Source organism: Cygnus atratus, chromosome Z, assembly GCF_013377495.2.
Source record: "Cygnus atratus isolate AKBS03 ecotype Queensland, Australia chromosome Z, CAtr_DNAZoo_HiC_assembly, whole genome shotgun sequence".
Lineage (NCBI taxonomy): Eukaryota > Metazoa > Chordata > Aves > Anseriformes > Anatidae > Cygnus > Cygnus atratus.
Window position 1 is genome coordinate 56,077,622 of NC_066396.1, and position 19,919 is coordinate 56,097,540.

Below are 19,919 nucleotides of genomic sequence, written 5' to 3' on the forward strand. Positions count from 1 at the left end.
AAAAAAAAAAAAAAAAGTTTTTTTTTTTTTTTTAATATGGTCTTTTTACATCAAAATACAAAGTTTCATCAGAAAATTTGAACCTCTCTCTTTGTTTTACTTCCCTCCTCCAGCTTTGCCTCTTAAAAAAGAGGACAGTTATCACTTTCTTTGTGTTGCGACAGTGTTGGCACAACAGTGTTTCTCTACTGATAAAATGTGTAGGGGACATGTCTCAGAGAGATATTCCAAAAGCCTGTTCCTCCTTGGGAAACACTTTAAATATCTGTGATATGGAGTTGAAGTATCACTTCCACTGTCACCCGAGTCATGGTCCGAGGCACTTCTCAACCTGCTAATAATGAGCCTCACATTGAAACTACAGAGATGCTGGACTGCTAGGTAAATGATACAATACAGTCACCTCTGAAATGTAATGAAACCAAACAGCTGTCTACTTTTGCTATTTATTTTCCCTTGTTCTCTAGCACCTGAAAAAACCTGCCCTGGAGATAATAATGCTTCTTGGTGTCAAACAGCTTGGGAATCTGACAAATGTCAGAGGTGAAGAGATGTTTCCCCTGCCAGGCCCCTTGCCTTGATAACAGAGGAAAGGTCTGTTTCAGCCCCTATTCAAACTGTTTATTTAATTACTGCATTTCTTCAACATCGGACAAGCCGGCTTCTACAACACATTGACTAACATTTTTGGAAAGAAAAGAGCCTTGTCTCGCTAAATTATGTTTGTTGTGTTGGAACTTACTCAACAAAGAAGAATGGTAAAAGGCTGCGATTGCATTAGAGAACAAATCTAAGGCCAGCTTTCTGGGATCGCTTTGAACTCTCACTCATCATTATTTTACGCATCTGATCTCCTCTGTGCTTATAGAAGGAAGGGAAGAAATGCACATGAATCTTGCCTTTAGGACTTTTAATCAAAGCTGCAACTTTCCTGATTGCGACAGTGGATTTTCAAGCTCCAAAGCACTTTGGTAAATTCAAATCCCATGATCCTGTGGGCTGTGCACAGAGCTGTCTGAAGCACTCTTTAACAAGATGAGCCTGCTCCCACTGTCAGGAAAGGGAAGTAAGTTTTAGGGCTTCTGGGCTCTCATGGCGCTGCCCAGTGCACGGTGACAAGGCACCGCAGGCTGTGGGTACAGACTTGTGCATGGACCGAGGCCTCCCTCCTCAACCAAAGTGCCCGTGGCAATCACAAACTTCTCAGCAGGCTTTCTTCAGATCCATCTACTGCTGGACCGAGTAACAGAGCAATTTGTGACAGATGCAGCAAAAGAGGCAAAGGGCTGGTCATCTCAGTATGTCCCAACATACAGCACGGCTGCAGACTCCCAAAACATCAGAGGCACACCTGCTCTGAAATTGTGGGTACCAAACTCAGGCTGAAATTGTGATGAAGCATAGAAAGAGTAAAAGGTTGGATTTGTAGCTCTAGCAGTAACTCAGCCAAGACTTCATTGACCACAAGGCCAAGTTTGGAATTTTTTCCCCCTCTCTGCTACCCTTTCTGCCCCGATGCTACACACTGCCTCCACATTTGTGGGTTTAGATCTCCAGCCAAATGTTGCATACTGATTTGTCACTGTTACTGCTACAGGGACAGCCTCTGCGCTGGCTGCCAAACATAAACAAAAGACCCCCAGCAAGCACAGAAAGAATCACAGAATCACTCAGGTTGGAAAATACCTTCAAGATCATCTGGTCCAACCATCCCCCTACCACCAATGTCACCCACTAAACCATGTCCCTAAGCACCACGTCCAACCTTTCCTTGAACACCCCCAGGGACGGTAACTCCACCACTTTCATGGGCAACCTGTTCCAATGGCTGGCTGCTCTTTCTGAGAAGAAATGTCTCCTCATTTCCAACCTGAACCTCCCCTGGTGCAACTTGAGGCCATTCCCTCTAGTCCTATCACTAGTTATCTGCAAGAAGAGGCTGACCCCCAGCTCCCCACACCTTCCTTTCAGGTAGCTGTAGAGAGCAATGAGGTCTCCCCAGAGCCTCCTCTTCTCCAGACTAAACAACCCCAGTGCCCTCAGCCGCTCCTCACAGGACTTGTGCTCCAGGCCCTTCACCAGCTTCATAGCCCTGCTCTGAACACTTTCCAGGGCCTTGATTTCCTTCTTGTAGTGAGGGGCCCAAAGCTGAACACAGCACTTGAGGTGCGGCCTCACCAGAGCAGAGTACAGGGGGACGATGTCAGGCAACCTGTCGCGGGGAAAACCCAAAATGGGGCCTGCACCCTATCCAGCGGTCACCGGGTTGCACGTGGGGCGATGTGTCTGCTCGCGTGCCTCCAGCAGCACCAGCCGGCGCTCAGGGACACCAGCACCGCACCCACTCACAGGCTTTCCGCCCGCGCAGCCCGCAGCCGTTACGGCTGTTGGGCGGCAGGGGGTGTGGCCGCGCCCCCGCGGAGCGGGCAGGGCCCGCAGGCGACCCCTCACGGCGGCGCGTGGCAGCGCGGGCGCGCGCATCACGTTCGCAACGGGGACGGGGCGCGTGCACCAACGGGAGCGCGGCGCGCGGGGAGGGCGGGGCGGGGCTTCCCTGCAGGGGCGGTGCCGCGCGGAGCCGTTGTTCCTTGAGGGACAGCGCGGGCAGCCAATGGAAAGGCGAGAATACAGGCGGCGCGGGGGGGCGGGCGCGGGTCGTTATGGCGACGGGTTTGGGGGGGGGGGCTCCTCCCTTTGTGCTGGGCCCGGCGCGCCGCCATGCCGCGCCGCGCCGACACCGGCACCGCCACGGCCCCGCTGGAGGAGGAATAGAGGAAGCAGCAGCAGGAAGAGAAGGAGGAGGAGGAGAGGCCGCCGCCGCCGCCCGATGCCGCCGCCCCGTCCCGCGGAGCTGCATGGACGGGCATGGGGAGCGCTGCGCCCTCCCGCGCCGCCGGGGCTGAGCCGCCGCGCCACCCGCCGCCCGCCGCCCCGGGGCTGCCGCCGCCGCTGCTGCTGCCGCTGCTGCTGCTGGCCGCGCTGCTGCTGGCCGCGCTGGCGCCGCGAGCAGGTACCGCCGGACAGCGCCGTGCCCGGGGGCGGCCTGCGGGGGTGCGGCGGGGGCTGCCCGCCCGGTGCGGGCCCGTCCCGTGACGTGAGCGGGCGGGGGAAACGGGGCGAGCCGGGGGGCGGTGTGCGGCTGTGGGGCGCGGGGGGTACGTGCCCCTAACGCCAACCCCTGCGCTGTCACCCCGGCCTCCCTCCGCTGCTCCCGGCCCACGGGTTCGGGAGCGTTTCAGTGAGGCTGCTGAATCAGCCCGGGGTTATCTCGCTTCGACGACCCCCGCAAAAAGTGGGAAGTGGTGTGAAGACAGCGGTCTGAGGGGAGGGGAGGGAAGGGAGTATGCGCTACATATATCGCGTTTTCCCTCTTGGGAAAATATGGTACTGGCTTTTTCTCCCCTTTGTCTTATTATTGAATTACACCATAAGAGGTATTGCTATTGCGGTGTATGGATCCCTTAGCCAGCAACGTGAAATTCAAACTCTGGGTTTTCCCACTCTTTAATCCCAGAAAGCAGGCAGTGAAGCTATGGTAGTGCCAGACGAATAAAGCAAATCGAGCCGATGGCTTGCCCGCTCCCCCAAGGTGTGTTATGTGTGTGGGGGGTGCTTCGTTCAGTCCGTTTCTGTCTAAACCCGGATCTCTTGCCACCTTTACCACATCCTTCTCAGGCGCAGGATTCTGTTTAAAAGGTTCAGTAACCATGTAAACGACTGAAAAATTAAATGGAGACTTGCATATTGACTAAGTGATTAACTTAAGCACAGTATTGAATCATCACCTTGATATCATCTGGAAAGAAATGCTGGGCTCGTACTTTGCTGGAGCTAATGCTTTTAATCCGTTGTTTGCTATTGTCTAGATGGAAATGAAGTCATGCTTGGGTCATCTCAGCCTTTCAAACCTCGTTATTGCTGTCTTTCTGCCTCAAAACCTTTTTTTTTTCTCTAATACAGTGTTTTCTCAGCAAGCAAGCACTGTAATCTGTCTTCAAGATGTTTTCTTCAGCTCATGTGTGTGTAGAACAAGATCTTGCTATGCCAGAGGTTTGCTTGAATTTTTCTACCTTCTGTTTTGTGCTTAGGTGACTGCCAGCTGCAAACACCTTGTCAAATTCAGAAGTGCACCACTGATTTTGTATCCTTAACTTCACATCTAAACTCAGCTCTCGATGGCTTTGATTTGGAGTTCTGCAAGGCCCTGCGAGCATACTCTGCCTGTACTTATCGCAATTCCAAAGTATGCCGTGGAAACCTGGTCTACCATTCTGCAGTGCTTGGGATCAGTGACCTCATGAGCCAGAGAAACTGTTCCAAGGATGGACCCACGTCCTCCACCAGCCCCGAAGTAACCCACGATCCCTGCAATTACAGTGGCCACACAGGAGCCAGTGAACATCCTGGAGGGGAGAAAACTACCCCTACGTACCTATTTTGTGGCTTGTTTGGTGATCCTCATCTGAGGACTTTTAAGGATCACTTCCAGACATGCAAAGTAGAAGGTGCTTGGCCTCTCATAGACAATAACTACTTATCAGTGCAAGTGACGAATGTGCCTGTGGTCCCAGGATCCAGTGCTACTGCTACAAATAAGGTATGGATTGTTCTTAAACACTGTGTATGCATGCAGAAGTAGAAGGCCAGGACAGTAGAGTAAGTCACTCAGCCCGTAACAGTTAAAGGAGTGTTGCAGCTTGAGAATCTTCAATTAGGTAGTCTGAGAAATTAAAACTGCTAGGCTCCTCTTCTGGAAAAATTGCTTCTTTTCTCAGAAATAAAGCAGCTCCTTTTCTTCCCCAGGCATCCACCCTCCTTCCCCCTCTCCCCCCTCCCCTCACCCTCCCCCCAGATTCACCGTACATATCACAATATAAACATTTAAGAATAATAAATTTGATCTTCAAAACAGGTATCAAATTGCAGCATCTGTTTCCCTGCGCTAGATAGAAATTCTAGGGAAGGAGAAGTGAAAGACAGTCTTTGCTTTTCTTAAACTCTGTAAGTTGTATAGCCATAACGGTAGAGAACAAAAAAACATTGACAAAGTGGCAAACATATGATTACCAAGATGTTGAGGATTCAGAGCAGGGAGAAGGAGGGGAACTGCAGAGAACTGAGAGGAGGTAGCAAAAAAATTACATTAACGCCAAATGGTTGTTAAAAGGTTTTAGTGCGCTGGCTCTAGAAAGAAGCAGCAGCCTGAAAATCCTGCCAAGAGTATATATACCTTTTCAGACAGGCGAGGCTTAAAATGGCTATCAGCCGAACCACTTCAATTGGCTAGAGAAGGAAAATGTGTATTGATAGCATATGTCATTTCCTTCTTTTAAGAAGAATACTTAGCTAAAATACTTAGCTCCTTCTGCCAAAGGCAGATAACAGGTATACCTACAGAAGGAAGATGAGATAGAGCATGAGCCTTACTGGGATGTCCTTAGATTTACCTTGAGTCTGGGGTAAAAAAAATGCTCTGAACTTTTGAAGGTAGCTTTCCATTAGTAAATGGAATGACTTGAATGTATGTTTGAAGCTGATGCTGCCACCTGCCTTGTTTGCTTTTTGGAGTGAAATAGCCTTTGTTTCCACTGTGGTAGTGTAGCTCTTAGAGCCTAATATACCTTGATCCTGCAAGTACAAGATTATTTCAAGATTATCTGTACTGGAGAGTTTTCACTGTATTGTTAAGTTCAGAGGTAGGTGGGAGGGAGCACATTTTCCAAGGAGATGACTGTGCAGTATTATTAATCAGTGAAAATCAGTCATGTCACTGCATTTCTGTTGGGTTCTGAGATACTGATGTATGTAGTGCTTATATCAGTGAAGCAAATTTTGGCATTTGAGGGAGGGCAAAGGTTGGACCGATACACTACTGAAATTCAAAATCACCTTTTCCTAACTTGTTATTGTTCTGCAAACAGTCTGTATTGTGAGTTCTTAAGGACTGTAAAATGAAGGAACGAGGCTACACTGAATATGCTTTGCAAAAGAGACTTAGACTTAGGTCCCTTGAAATCTGCTGTGGCTTTTTTTGCAAGATGCTGAAGTACAAGGAAGTTCCATTTCATATCTGCAGTAAGCTTCTTCTCTCAGTTTTGATAAGTTTTGCAGAAAGTTCTTTATTTCCTTACTCGTAGAGGTAAAACTTGGGAGCCTTTCTGTGCACAAATAGTGTGGCTGGCCAGAATGGGATGGTAGTAGATAGATGATGATATCTTAACATTTTACTGGCTACATTCTAGATGTGATTGACTACAGTAGCATGCTATGCTGATAAATGTATTCTCATGCAGATAACTAAGAGGAGAACTTAGGGAGATAAATACCTGTACATACTGAGGAGAAGTACATGTATCAAAGAATCTACCTTCTGTCTTTGCTTCTACTCTCAATGGTTTTTGTTTTATTTTTGATCTGGCATTCTGGAAAAGGTGATATATATATTTTTTTTTCTTATAATCATGGTTCAATATTCCTGCAGGTGTACAGATACAGCTGACTACAGAAACAATTAAATGAAATAAGATGTATGACGTGTTTAATAGTAGCCTCTGTTACGTGGTATACAGTCCTTGAGTATTTCCTTTCTTTGGCAGGTAATCAAAATTTTATCAGTTCACCTGTTTGTGGAAAATGAAGGTTTTTGAATGCACAAGTAATTTAGCAAGATAAATTTCAATACCTCCAATGCATTGTCATCTTAGCTCCTTGATTTCTTTATGAAGCAGACTATTATAACATATACAGGAAAGGCTTGTTAAAATTGCACTACCAGTATTGCACTGATGCCTGTAACATTTTCACTGCAAGTGCTCCACTTGGTGATGGTGGAATGTCTGCTGCTGGAAGTACTTTCCTTATTTTGGCCGTGGGTACATAGCTGAAGGTATCCTTAAAGAGCTACCAAAAGAATTTCAGTGAATTTTATTTACAGAGTATTTCCTCCTAGCTTAAAGCACGCAGATCCATTGTTTGCCTTCTCCATAAGAAAAGCTTCCAGAATGCTGTGCATCATTAGTCTTGTTTTCGTCATTGCCATTATTTGGATATGTCTTTAATGGGAAATAATAACAAAGGTTTATACTGATCTTAAATTATGCAGAAGCCAAAGCAAATACTGAACTGCTAACTAGCCTACTTCAACCACCTTCATTAAGCAGACTTAATGAAAACAAAGACAAAAAGAATAGAGGTTTTAGTTTATCCTGAATGCCCATCTATTAGGGAAAGTAATTTAAGCAGCCATAGGAATGAAGTGTTGTATCCTCATCCTATATACAGTATGCTTGTGAAAATGGCTTACTATCATTTAGCCTTATAGGTGGTTATTGCATTCAGATTTATCATAGCTTTCTGGTGTACCAAGTTTTAAGGAATCAGCAAAAATTTGGCAATTTTTTGGTAGGTGTTTTGCATATTTCTGTTGCCCATAGTAAGGACATCTGTTTATCCAGAGTGAACAAAGCTATTGTATATTCTGTGGTCCAGATGAAACTTGCAACTTTTTTGGGTTTTGTTTGTTTGTTTTGTTGTTGTGTTTTGTTGTTGTTTTTTTTAGCTGGTCTGTTCTGTTTATGTCTCTTGGCATAGGATTGCAAGGCCTTTCAGAATGATAATAAGGGATTGTCACCAAGTAACTGGACTTAGGTCAATTTCTTTCTGGCAGACTTCTGTATGAGTTTTGTGTAGGTTGTTGGCATTTTTATATCTGACTTCCTCCAGCTGTAGACACAGAGCTCTGCAGACTTTGAGGGGCTTTCTGAGAATGGGTGTAGGGGGCTGTAGAGGGAGCAGGTAGGAAGTATGTTGGAGAATGCGTTAAATAAAACACTTTGTGTGCTTTATATAAGGGCTACAAGGCTTCCATCAATATGACAGCTGTTCTCTGTATCACTAGTGCAGTTGTCCCAAATAGCAAATGGAGCAGGGATACTTGGGCTTCCCTACCAAAAACTTTCCTTGCTTGCAGTAATTGGAAATTAACTAGTTTTTCTTATCTAGGTGCTTTGTAGTGGATAGATTGAGAGTGAGAGAGTGAATGGCAGGATGGAGAAACTAAAACAAATTGGCTGTGGAAAACAAAGAGCTCTTACCGCAGTGGATTTACTGAGCATACAGATTTTAACCTGAGTATCGGCTGTGTTAGCTGGGAAGTGTTCCTTTTCTCAGAGTCAAAACTCTTAAATAGTTCTTTTGTACCATGGTTTCTGTTGTTTTTCAGGAGAGCAGTGCAGACTGAATACTTTGTACTTACTCTTCAAGTAATATTAAAATGCTTGCCTTCCAGTTACCCTTCAGTTGTTCTTAAGTGGGAACATCAGATAACCAACCATGTGTGATTAATTCTTTCATCTTTATAGACATTCTTCCTATTGGTAAGGTAAAGTTGAATTTGGCTTTATTTCTCAGAAGTACGTGCTTCAGTTTTGTTGGAGGACATCAGTTAAAAGCTGCTTTGTCCATGAGGTGAAGCTGATCCCACTTCCTATTATCTTACAGTGTTTCATTTCAGTGATTGAAGAGTGGACTGCGAGCGGAAGGGGAGAGTGAAGGGCCTGGGGTTTTGCAATCCATGCACGGTAGAGCTATTCTTGGGCATGTAGTTGGGCATAAGCCAATCAAATGATTCAGCAGGTAGCTGTGCACAGCTTGAAAATGCAGGTGCAGAAGCACCTGCAGTGGATTTGGGATATTTCTGAAAGGCAAAGGCCTGACAGTGCCTTTAAGACAAGCCCTCTGTTCTCATGGCAAGAGCCTCTTGCCTGTGCCTCGACTAGACTCTCCAAACAGTTAGCTGTTGAATGTCCCCTGAGCTGTGTCTGCACTGCAGTTAGGGCAGACTGAAACCTCCTCTCAGGTTTAAACAGTATGACAGGTTCTAATTTAGAATCCTTTTCATGCATTACAACTATAAATCTACACCTGTTGGTGTGCTTTATTTTTCTGTACCTGTTTTGTTTTTTTTTTTTCCGTGAATAGTCATCTTCATAGAAGACAAGGTAGAAGAAATAATAAACTTCTACTGTGCAACTGTGGTTAGGGCAAATTGGTGCTTTGGTTCCTAGTAATCTTTTGACCATAACCAAATGATGGTTAGTTCACAGCATGTGAAAAGAAGTAGGGTTTTTTGTTATGAATAACAATGGATGATAGAGAAGCTCATGAGAAAGGGATGTTGGCACCATCCTGGCAGCGAATGTAGTTTTGAGGTTAGCTTCTTAGGCAGAGGCTGCAGAAGAAGATACTGTCTGCTGGGTGCTGTGTTTTTTGGTTTGAGGGATTTCCTCCATGCTGTACAGAAGATGCAGATGAGCTCTTTGGTCTTGTGTTTGCTCTTGGAACTCAGACTTGTCAGGGAAATGCAAAGCTTCATTTCTGACACAATTTCTTGCATCTATCTCAAGCCTTAGCTCTGTGCTTGTGTATTCAGCACATTCCTCGTGATCCTGTCCATCAGGAAAGGTCATTTAAATCTGTCATGGACACATTCCCTATGTGCGAAGCTTTCCTAGGGTTACTTTGATGTGCAGCACTGTTTGGGACAGTCTCAGAAGAACAACACAGAAAAACAGCCACAGCTTTCCTGGGCTTGTTACTCTCTCACTGCAGTGGAGGGAGAGGTCCACTTGAAAAAAAGAGGTAGAATATTTTAGCTACTGTTCACATTGCTGTAGGAAGTAAAATTGTGGGTAATTCTGAAATCAATTAACACTAGGTGTGAAATGGTTCTTCAGTGATTTATGAACAGTAACTTTGAGAAATGCTTTCCTAAGTGATCTTGTCTTTCTTCTTGGAAATCCAGTGCTGAACTACATCTTGTATTCAGATCGACTTCCTTTTTATTTCCGTTGTGCATGGAATCCATGCACCTTCTCCTCTGAAGTAATCAACATGTCACGATAAAATGTTACATGGTGCTGCTGTGGGTGACCAGCAGTCTGAAGAGGGATTGCAGTATTTTGCTTTGTAATATCCCCAGCCCTCATTGCTTCCAAGAATTTGGCCCCAGCAGCATTCCTGAAGCAGTCCTTAAATCTTTCCTGCCCTGCCCCAAGACCTCTTGCCTTAACGTCCCTGCACCCCAGTATGCATGAGAGAAGCAAAATGTCTTTTGGACTTGCTGATGTCCTTGAGCTACAGCTACTTCAGCTAATGGTGCACCACAGAACATGGGTGTATGGAGAAGAGAGCTTCTGCTGCCTAGTGCTGTCTGATGGGCTGAGCAGTTATTAACATTTGGGAAGCACCTTTTGGTTTTGTTTCATCCAGAAAGGCATGCCATGCATCTTAAAATGCAGTAGCATGTGATGTAACCTGAAATTAGGATGTTGAATCCAAATTTTACAATGAATCCTTTTGGGTTTACTTTATTAAATCTCTCTAGTTCTACCTTTTGGCATGGGCCATTATTCAGGTGGTTTTCTTTGGGTGATAGTTGGTTTCTGAGATCAGTGCACATGATTCACACCTGTTGCGGGCCTCAGGAAAGAGAAGCTGTGAAAATTTCAGTTGCAGATTGGAAGGTTATTTAATGCACTGGGTTTTAAAAAATATGTCATTTAATTATATGTATATATGAACTCTGAAAGCTTTTGGATGTCATTGCAAGAGCGTTTCAGAAATGTCTGGTACACTAGGGAGTTGTCTACCTATGAACTCTTAAAAGCTACCTTACACATATCACATAAAGTCCTTCACTGGCTTCCCAGGGATATTTGAAGACCACTGATCTAATATCATAAAACTTTCTGCTGAAACAACATCTACCTATTCTCCAGTGCTTGATGAAACTATTACTAAGCCATCGGGGCTGTATTTTTCTTGAGTTTCCTTCAGATCTTTCCAGAGTCACTGCTTGCTCAGTAGGTCATGTCACCTTCTTGCATGTGATACTTCATGTGTGTTTTCTAATATCTGGATGAACTCTTTTTTTTGTCAGCCTCTTTCCTGAGGAATTTTGCCTGCAGTAGGCATACAAATAAGCACATGTTAAACTCGTTTGAGAAAGGAAAAAATATGACATAGTCAAAAATGTCACATTGAAAACTTAAATGGGAAAAGCTTTGCAATTAAACTTGCCTCATCTCCTTTTGCAACAAGCTCTTCAATATCTCTCGGTACCAAGTTATAAGGTTGAGGTAGGAACTGGTGAGATAAGGGAAGGACCTTAGCCTGGGCAGAGAGAGAATGGGTTCAGAGCAGCCTTGATGAGAAGCAGCTGGGGCTGTTTGTTTATGAGAAGCTCAACATGAGCTGTCAATGTGCATCTGCAGCCCAGAAAGCCAACTGTGTCCTGGGCTGCATCCAAAGAAATGTGGCCAGCAGGGTGAAGGAGGTGATTCTCCCTGCTCTCGTGGGACCCTACCTGGAGCACTGCATTCAACTCTGGGGCCCCCAGCACAAGAAGGTCATGGACCTGTTAGAACAAGTCCAGAGAAGGGCCATGAGGATGATCAGAGGCCCGGAGCACCTCTCCTATGAAGACAGGCTGAGGGAGTTGGGGTTGTTCAGCCTGGAGAAGAGAAGGCTCCAGGCAGACCTTACAGCAGCCTCGCAGTACCTATGAGAAAGGTGGAGAGGGACTTTTTGTCAGAGATGTAGTGATAGGACAAGGAGTAATGGTTTTAAACTGAGAAGGTAGGTTTGGATTAGATATAAGGAAAAAATTCTACACTCTGAGGGTGGTGAGGCACTGGCACAGGTTGCCCAGAGAAGCTGTGGATGCCCCATGCTTGGAAGTGTTCAAGGCCGTGTTGGATGGGGCTTTGAGCAACCTGGTCTGGTGGGAGATATCCCTGCCCGTGGTGAAATTAGATGATCTTTAAGGTCTCTTCCAACCCAAACCATTCTGTGATTCAATGACCTTACAGATCTCTGGTTGTATTGATCTGGCTGATGGATTAGATCAATATGATAGGACAGAAAATGCAATTTCCAAACTTAATGTCTTGAGTCACAATGTTTAAATATGGTTGTCCGTGGCAAGTCTTAATGGTCTCTTTGTTGATTCTCTTTAGGAGGCATCCGGCATCCTTGCAAAGTATGTGGGGACCTTTGTTCACTTAGGTGTTCATCCCTCATTCAGTATGAAGCATTATTGCTGATTTTGCCTTAGGGTGAAAGCTTGTGTTCTCCCTCTCTGTCTCTGAAGTTGTTTGCATTTTGTTCTTTCAGAGGTAGGAGTTTTGGAGAGAAGACTTAGATGCTTCCTGGTAGATTTCGCTAGGTCCCTTGCTTAACTGTTCTATGAAGTAGCCAGTTCTGTCTGTCATTAAAACCATTACCTCTTGTTAACTCCAGATTTGCTCTGTTGCTAAGCAGACGTGGAGCTTTACTTCTGTTGAAAAGTAAATCATTCTTTCTTTGCAAAGCAACACAAAAGTGTCCCAGAAAGTAGCTTCTTCATCTGAGCAGGCTGAGATAGAAATCTGTTTAGTTGAAACTGTTATATAAAATACAACACCTGATTTACTTCATGAGGCCCTGGATTATGTGCAGAAGTACTAATCGCTTTTCAAATCTCAAGTATCTCTTCTCTAGGCTGGTGAGTTTACTTCAACAAGCATAAAGATGTGAGGTGGTCTTTACAACAAGAAGTGTGCTTGAACATTTTCTGAATCTTGATCGTAGGCATTCAAGCTTTACTTGGCTGCGGCTCACAGATATGTTTACCAGATCACTTGGCTGATGACGGTCTCGAACTAGCTGTATAACTGATTAAAGCAAAGGAAAACTGTTTGAAAATTCCAGACAGTACCAGCAAGAACATATGGAATGAAAATTGCTAGTGCTGTCAGTGTGGGTGAGAGACAGACACAGACTGAGTGTGTCAACTAACCAGGACGTGCCAAATACTGAAGAACAATGCAGTACTGTTTAGAGTACGTCTGCATACTCCAAAGGAGGAATTATTGCAGTGGAAGGAGGGAAAAGGGTAGACTTTTGTCTTTTACAACTGGCATGGAGAGGTGAGGCTAAAGAGATTAGAGGTTTTATTCAAATTGTCTGTAGTGCAGCTGTTTATTTAACCTCTAGCTCTGACTTCAAAGCAGAGTGGTAGGAAACAAAAGCTGTTGCGCAGAAGTGTGCAGGGTAAGTGAAATTATAATGTGAGGTTGCTATAAAGTAGATTTTACGGAAAATTGTGATGTTAATTTGAAATACCTTCTAATGTGTTTTGGAGTACTCTGAATCTTGTGGCACAGTGCTTAAATGATAGACTAAGTAATTTTGATGTAATCAATCAGTCAAGGATGAAAATAATGAAAAATATTTATTTTTGGTACAAAATATCCTTTGACCTTTTCAAGAAATCACTATCTCGTCTGCTTCAAAACTGTAAAGGAAGAAGCATCTCTGTTTGTAACATTTCTATGTGATTCCTCAGTGTACTTTTATTTTTGAAAAAGCCACTAGGCACTCTGAATTTGGTCTGCCACATAGCCTGTTTATTCCCTTCAAGTAAGACTGGAGGACCTACTCTTTCCTTTATGGCATATTCAAATAAGTGCTAAGGTTTAAAAGGTCAGTCATAATCTTAAAAGACTGAGTAATTGCTTTGTACTTGTGGTTTTTATGTTGGAACTCACCCTTCAAAGGCATGGCTTGGAGTATCTCTCAGTGTTGCTTTGGTTCTCCATCAGCACATTACCTAGCAGCAGCAGACTGAAGTGTCAAATCTCCCAGCTGCTGGGACTGGTGAATCCAGGAGCCATAAGCACTTACATGACTAGTTGTTCTTCCTGCTCGTGCATCTCATCTCAGTGCATGTAGTGTTGGTGGCTGATACAGCAGCAAATACATCCATGCCTTTACAGCAGTCTCACCCTGCTAATCCTGGCAACACCTCCAGGAAGTGACAAGTCCCCGTCAGAGGTCACACAGTCACTGTGAAAGAAGTGGTGAGAATATTGTGGGTGAGGGAAGCTGAATTCTTGTGGTCCTTTCTGTGCTTTCATGCAGTTCAGTTCAGTTCTGCTCTGGCGGCTAGTAGTGCAGGAATTATTTGGCACATACACTCCACTGCGATTGCAGGATGCATTCCAAAGCGTTAAGAAACCATCAGGCAAGAGGGAGTTGTGATGCTTAATTAAATACAAGCTTTTTCCTTTCCTGACCTTGTTGCAGTTACCACATGCTAATAGTGTTGCTTCCAGGCCAAGTTAAGAACAAATTTAACAATTGCCACCTGGGAAAATATTGCTTTAAGCATGTGTGCAGGCTGTTTTCTGCTTAGCATGAGTGTGGATAAGTGTCAAGGTCTGGACTAGTGGGCAGTCCCAGAAAATCTCAACTGCAAAATGGAAAAGTGATTCAAATGACTTTTTTTTTTTTCCTATGATCACTAACCTTTTTTTTTTTTTTTTATCTCTCCCCTCCAGATAACTATTATCTTTAAATCATACCAAGACTGTACGGATCAGAAAGTATACCAAGCAGTGACTGATGACTTGCCTGCAGCTTTTGTTGATGGTACAACAGGTGGAGGCGATGGGAACACCAAGAGCTTGCAAATTGTGGATAAAGTCAATGGCAAATACATCGAAATGCATGCCAGATATATTGGGACCATGGTGTATATACGTCAGCTTGGGCGCTACTTAACGCTGGCCATTCGCATGCCTCAAGAGTTGGCCATGGCCTACGAGGAGAGTCAGGATCTGCAGCTGTGTGTGAATGGTTGTCCTTCAAGTGAACGTATAGACGATAGTGGCCACTTGCCTTTACCCGTGAGGGGCCAGTTGCTCCCTCAGGTAGGCACTGCTCATCCCCGGTCTGTGTACACACTGGAAACTGCCACCACCAAATGCAACGAGAAGATGCTGGTGAAGGACATCTATTTTTACTCATGCGTGTTTGACCTGCTTACCACTGGTGATGCTAACTTCACGGCTGCCGCTCACAGTGCCTTGCAGGATGTGGAGGCATTGCATCCCAGAAAAGAGCGCTGGCATATCTTTCCCAGCAGCAGAGGTGGTGCTGTGGGCAAGGGTAGCAAATTCTTTGTCAGTCTTGGACTTGTGTGCTTGATCCTTGTTGTGTTTTTGTAGGTGGTGTTGTTTTTTCTTTGTCTATTACAAAGTTTTGAAATATATATTGTCATAATATATTGAGTAAAGATGAGTATATATGTATATACAATGTATATGAAGGGATGTTTTGTCTTGGGACACCCACCAAATTGTACATACTGTGTTAACTGTTCTCATGTATGTTGGATGTAGTATTCTTTGTATCTATTTGTTTTGCAGTTGGTGAAATGTTTTATAATGTCCCTGCATTGGGACCTGATAGAAAGCACTTTATTTTTTATATATTAAATATTTATGTGTGTATCTGAGTAACTATATTATACATATACAAATGTACATACAGTACTCAGTGCTCTGCCTAGCTACTGCTTGGTTTAACAGATTTTTTTACTGTATTAATTCATGGGGATATTTTCTACACTTTCTCTTACTGTAGAGACAGCACCTCTCTTGTCCTGTAATGATGTCCGTATTTTACTGGGTTCCCTAGTTAAAATAATTTAGAAAGGAATCATATTTGTCCTAATGGTCCTCCCTTCTTTGGAGGGAGAGAGTGAAGTGCTTCCCATTAGCTCAGAAGACCATCTTGTACAACATGATTTACAGAACCTTCTATGTAATTCTGACATTTCTTACTTCCATGGCATGAGTTTCAAAATAAGCTAAGTGAATGTGTTCGAGTGAGACTTACGTAGCTTTGTAGAGCTATTGGAGAGATGATTTTGAAAGATACTAACGGTGTACTTGTGTAAGCATGTAACATTTCCTCTTCAAAGTAGCTGCTGTAGATGGTTCTGCCCTGGAAGGTTAAGTCATTCTGCACTTAGGTGTTAATTATATCATTATATTAAAAAGGGGGGAGGGAAATGAGGCACCTGACTGCTGTTACTGAGGAACTAGGAGAAGAACGATTTGGTGGCTTAAAGGCTGGTTTTACATAGTGCCTTAATCTGCTGCAAGAAACTGCAGTGTTAGTGCATGCTACAGTAACTCCAGCTCCAAGACAGGCTTGTTTCCCTCTTGGAACTATTCGTCTGAGGTTCGTTGGACTGATGCATTAGCCTTGCTCTGGGAATAAGACCCAAGTAGCATTTGCCTTTGCTAAAAAAAATTGAGCTCGTGTTTGCTTTGGTGGAGGGAGATGGACTTCATTCATGCAGCGAAAGCTCTTGTTTTTTATGAAGACTGTTCTGGCAGGGTTAGGGGTTATTGACTGGTATGGACAGCAGTTGTCTTCTCAAATGAACTAATTTATTCCTTTTTTGTATGTGTAACCACATGCAGGTGTTATTCTGGGAATACGTGAGATGAAAATAGTCAGAACTGAGTTAAGACAGAATGTGAAAATTTGTTCTAGGCTAGATCCATTGGCAACTTGTTCTGTCTGTCTAACTGTCTGATGTTTGAGCTGATGTCTGTGCTGTTTGAGCTGAGTTAGACTTAGGGTTTTATGCTGTGTCTGATTATGCGGTTCCCAGAGTTGCATCTGATGGTGACAGGCTTCTCACTGTTTTGTGTGGCTGAGCTTCCTCATCACTCCACTGAATTTAAAGGTCACGTGGCTGACAGCTGATGGACAAGCCCAGCATTGCTGCGGTGATGCATGTACTTTTGGGGAAGACACTATAAACTGAATAATTCCTCTCCCTAGGTCCTGTGTGTATATACATATATACTATATATGTATATGAGCATTGAGTTGTGAGCCTCTCAGGTAAATAGTATTTCAGAAATGTAATACTTCCCCTAAAGAGTTCTCAATTTTCTTCTTCCCGCTGTGGGGATTTCTTGAGAAAATGTTATTTGCACATGTTCGTTCTTGACGTCTGCCATCGCCAAGAGAACTTTAGTTAATGCCAAACGTGGATATTTTGAAGCTAGTGGATGTTCTCTGGAGAGAACTTAGGCTTACAGGGAACATTGTGGTGTGTTTTTTGTGTTTTTTTTTTTTTTTCCACATATGCTCCAAATGGTTGTCTTTTAGAAGGCTGCAGATTTTATTTTCATGCTTGGAAACCCCAAATTGTGTCAGTCTTTATAAAGTCTTTTAGATACGGTTCATAAATATACCAGTAAATATATGTTAGTGTGAAAGAGTGACTGTGCAGTGTGTAAATACTTTAAATTATTGTGATAGAAGAATAAAGTTGCCTGCCCTGCTGAGGAATGACTGTGATGTGGTGTTAGTGACCCCTGGTGGGGTGCAGGGAAACTGGGAATGTGGGTTAACCCACTGGGCAGGCAATCTATAAGCAAAGCCCTGATTTATTTCCTAGCCATCCTTTGTTGCACAGGAATGTGGTGAGTGCCATTGCCATACTGCCTGGCAGATGCCTGTTCCTCCTCTGCTAGATAAGCTGCATAGTGAAATCTATGACCAGCCACTGCAGTCCACGCCAGTTTATTGAGGGCACTGTGTGGGAAGCCAACAGCAGGAACCATCTCTTCAGGATCCCACTTGCACACTTTGCAGTGTTTGCAGAGGTACTCAGAAGAGCTTTTAACATGGTGGTCCTGATACTGAGTTCATCTTGATGGGTCTTTAAAAAATCCTCTTTAAAAGTTACTAGAGAGCTCTCAGATCAGAATAATCTTGGAAGAGAAAATTATCTGCTGTGAAACTGAAGAGGAAACAGACATCAAAAGCATGAAAGGTACAAAAGAGTCCATAAGACTAGATAACTTTGTATAACAAGATGATTTGGTACATGGAGCTGTAATATTTCAGCTGCAAGGCTAATCACAGTTTGAAGGAAAACTGAAAGCACCAAAGCTTACAAAGTTGTATCAGACACTAAGAATAAACACAATGAATATTGTTTTGCTAGGCTTCTGTTACAGTTAGAATTTGAGGGGTACGAGGTAGATAGGTGTTTGAAATGCTTTGTGGAAACAATGGCTGTAGGAAGCAAAGGGAGCTTAAAATATGTTTATGTTCAGTGTACATGAGAGAAGGCCTTCATATCTGTAAGAGCTTATTTTCAAATGTGTCGTTTACCACAACAAGCTCTGCAGAAGGCAATATAGGTTTATCGTCAGTAATTTAATACAACAACTAGTAAGCTATTGCTGAAGCTTTCTTTGTCTTTAAAAAGGTAGCTGATGATTTGGATGTCAGTGGCTTACTTAAAAGAGTATTTTGAGTCTCTTCTAAAACATTTTTAACCAGAGTATTTCCTAATCCTGTGCTAGCAGAGCTCTTAACAGCAGCTGAGGATAGTTCTCTGTAGTTGGGACTGATGACTTCCCTAGGAAGCATGTCACAGAACTGAGCAGAGTACTGGGTGCTTAATCTTTCATTTTTGTATATACGTATGGTTTCTGAAGGAAGCCTTGCCTTACAAAAGGAAATGGTACACTCAACTGACTGTCAAACCAAAAATTGTCTTTTTCTCTCCCACTTTTCATGTCCTAGAAAACCTGGTTGGAAGAATAGTTTGCATAGAGCACCTATTAAGCGGGACACAACCTCATGAAATGCACTGTCCGAGAACAATCTGCCTTTCAGCTGAGTTAGGCCCTCCAATATGTAAGCGCATTAGTGCATTTCCTTTGAAACTGATGCTGTTCTGCCAGAAAATAGGTCCCCAACTATTTACAGTCGCTTACCTTAGTGTTATGGATACCATGTGTTTGTTTTATGGGTTTTGAGGATGTGGAGTGGCTATTTGCTTACATATACCCTCACTGAAGCAAGCAATGTTGCAAGCTTTGCCCCACCTCATGAGTGTTTTATTAGGGGACATTTTTAAGAAAACAAACAAACAAATGGCTTGTGGCTTTCCTCTCTTGTGAGACTCATAGCACAGTTTGAAATCTTGCATTCATTTTCTTCTTCATGTAAGTATAGCTGAAGTTTTACAGTGAAGCTTTCATGCTTTGGGTTCTTTTAATTCCCATATGTGTCTTGACTGATACAAAGTGTATTCCTTTCTGTCTTTCCCTATTCTGTCTATTCCCTATTCTACAGCTATTAAAGACTGCTACATATAAAAAGCCTAGACGTGACTAGTAATGACTCCTTTTTTTTTGAAAGGTGTTCTATGTTGTTGTTTACAAGCTAAACTTTCTTCTGCGTCATGCTGTTAGTTCTCTTCATCCATATTCCAATCAACTGAAAATTATGTGGGCCAGTGTTGTTTATTAGATTTTATCATTCTTATTAATTAGCTTGTTTTAGGGAGCAGCATAGCCACAGATCAAGTACAGGTATGCAGGTAAATTTGTGATGTTGCTGGAAAACAATTGTAGCTGATCTGGTTCAGAATTCTTTTAATCTGGCTATGTTTGTAAACCAGACTTCATTGAATTAAAAGCTGCTGATTAGTAAGTCAACTATGACAAATAAGACTGATTAGAGACTTTGGGTACATCATGCCGGGGTAATCTTCAGAGCTGATATCTAGCTATAAAAAAGACTTCTACCACATGTGGATTGTCAGTAGTTTTATTTATAAGAATTATTTTCATGATTATTGCAGTTTTAAAGTTTAATTTCCACTTTTTTTTTTCTCTTACACCATAACAGTAGAACTACGCTGTATATATAGGCAATGCGTAGTTTTTATTGATTACAAACATGTGATGAAGGCTGGATCTACAAAAGATTCTATACACCTAGTTGGTGTGTGAAGTATTTAAATCCAAAACAGATTCACAGCCTTCTCAGCTTGAATCCAGAGGTTTCTCTAGGTTCTGTACCTCTCTGTTTTATTAATCCGGTAAAGTCCCTCAGGGTGGCTGTATTTTTGCCACCAAGCAGAGTAAAATAACATGGTCTTGAGGGTTGTGCCTGCACCCTACCCAGATTCACGTGGTTCATCTGCCTAGTTTACTTAACAGGGCTTTTTTGGCAGGTAATTGACCTGCTCACTCCTCATGCTTGGC

At 43.3% G+C, this 19,919-nt stretch overlaps 1 protein-coding gene across 1 annotated transcript; it reads left to right on the top strand.

Annotated features, from left to right (window-relative positions):
* The first annotated feature begins 2,696 nt into the window (after positions 1-2,696).
* RGMB (repulsive guidance molecule BMP co-receptor b) lies at positions 2,697-19,033 on the top strand. Its single transcript, XM_035564192.1, has 3 exons — positions 2,697-3,010; positions 4,089-4,597; positions 14,382-19,033. The coding sequence occupies exons 1-3, from the start codon at positions 2,866-2,868 to the stop codon at positions 15,048-15,050; spliced, it is 1,323 nt and encodes a 440-aa protein (XP_035420085.1). The 5' UTR covers positions 2,697-2,865; the 3' UTR covers positions 15,051-19,033.
* The last annotated feature ends 886 nt before the right edge of the window (positions 19,034-19,919 follow it).

Bases quoted from the DNA above. Each gene is read 5' to 3' on its own strand.
- RGMB (XM_035564192.1), top strand. From the start codon at position 2,866: ATGGGGAGCGCTGCGCCCTCCCGCGCCGCCGGGGCTGAGCCGCCGCGC. The intron at 3,011-4,088 runs GTACCGCCGGAC...TTTTGTGCTTAG, and splicing joins CGCGCTGGCGCCGCGAGCAG to GTGACTGCCAGCTGCAAACA. The intron at 4,598-14,381 runs GTATGGATTGTT...TCTCCCCTCCAG, and splicing joins GTGCTACTGCTACAAATAAG to ATAACTATTATCTTTAAATC.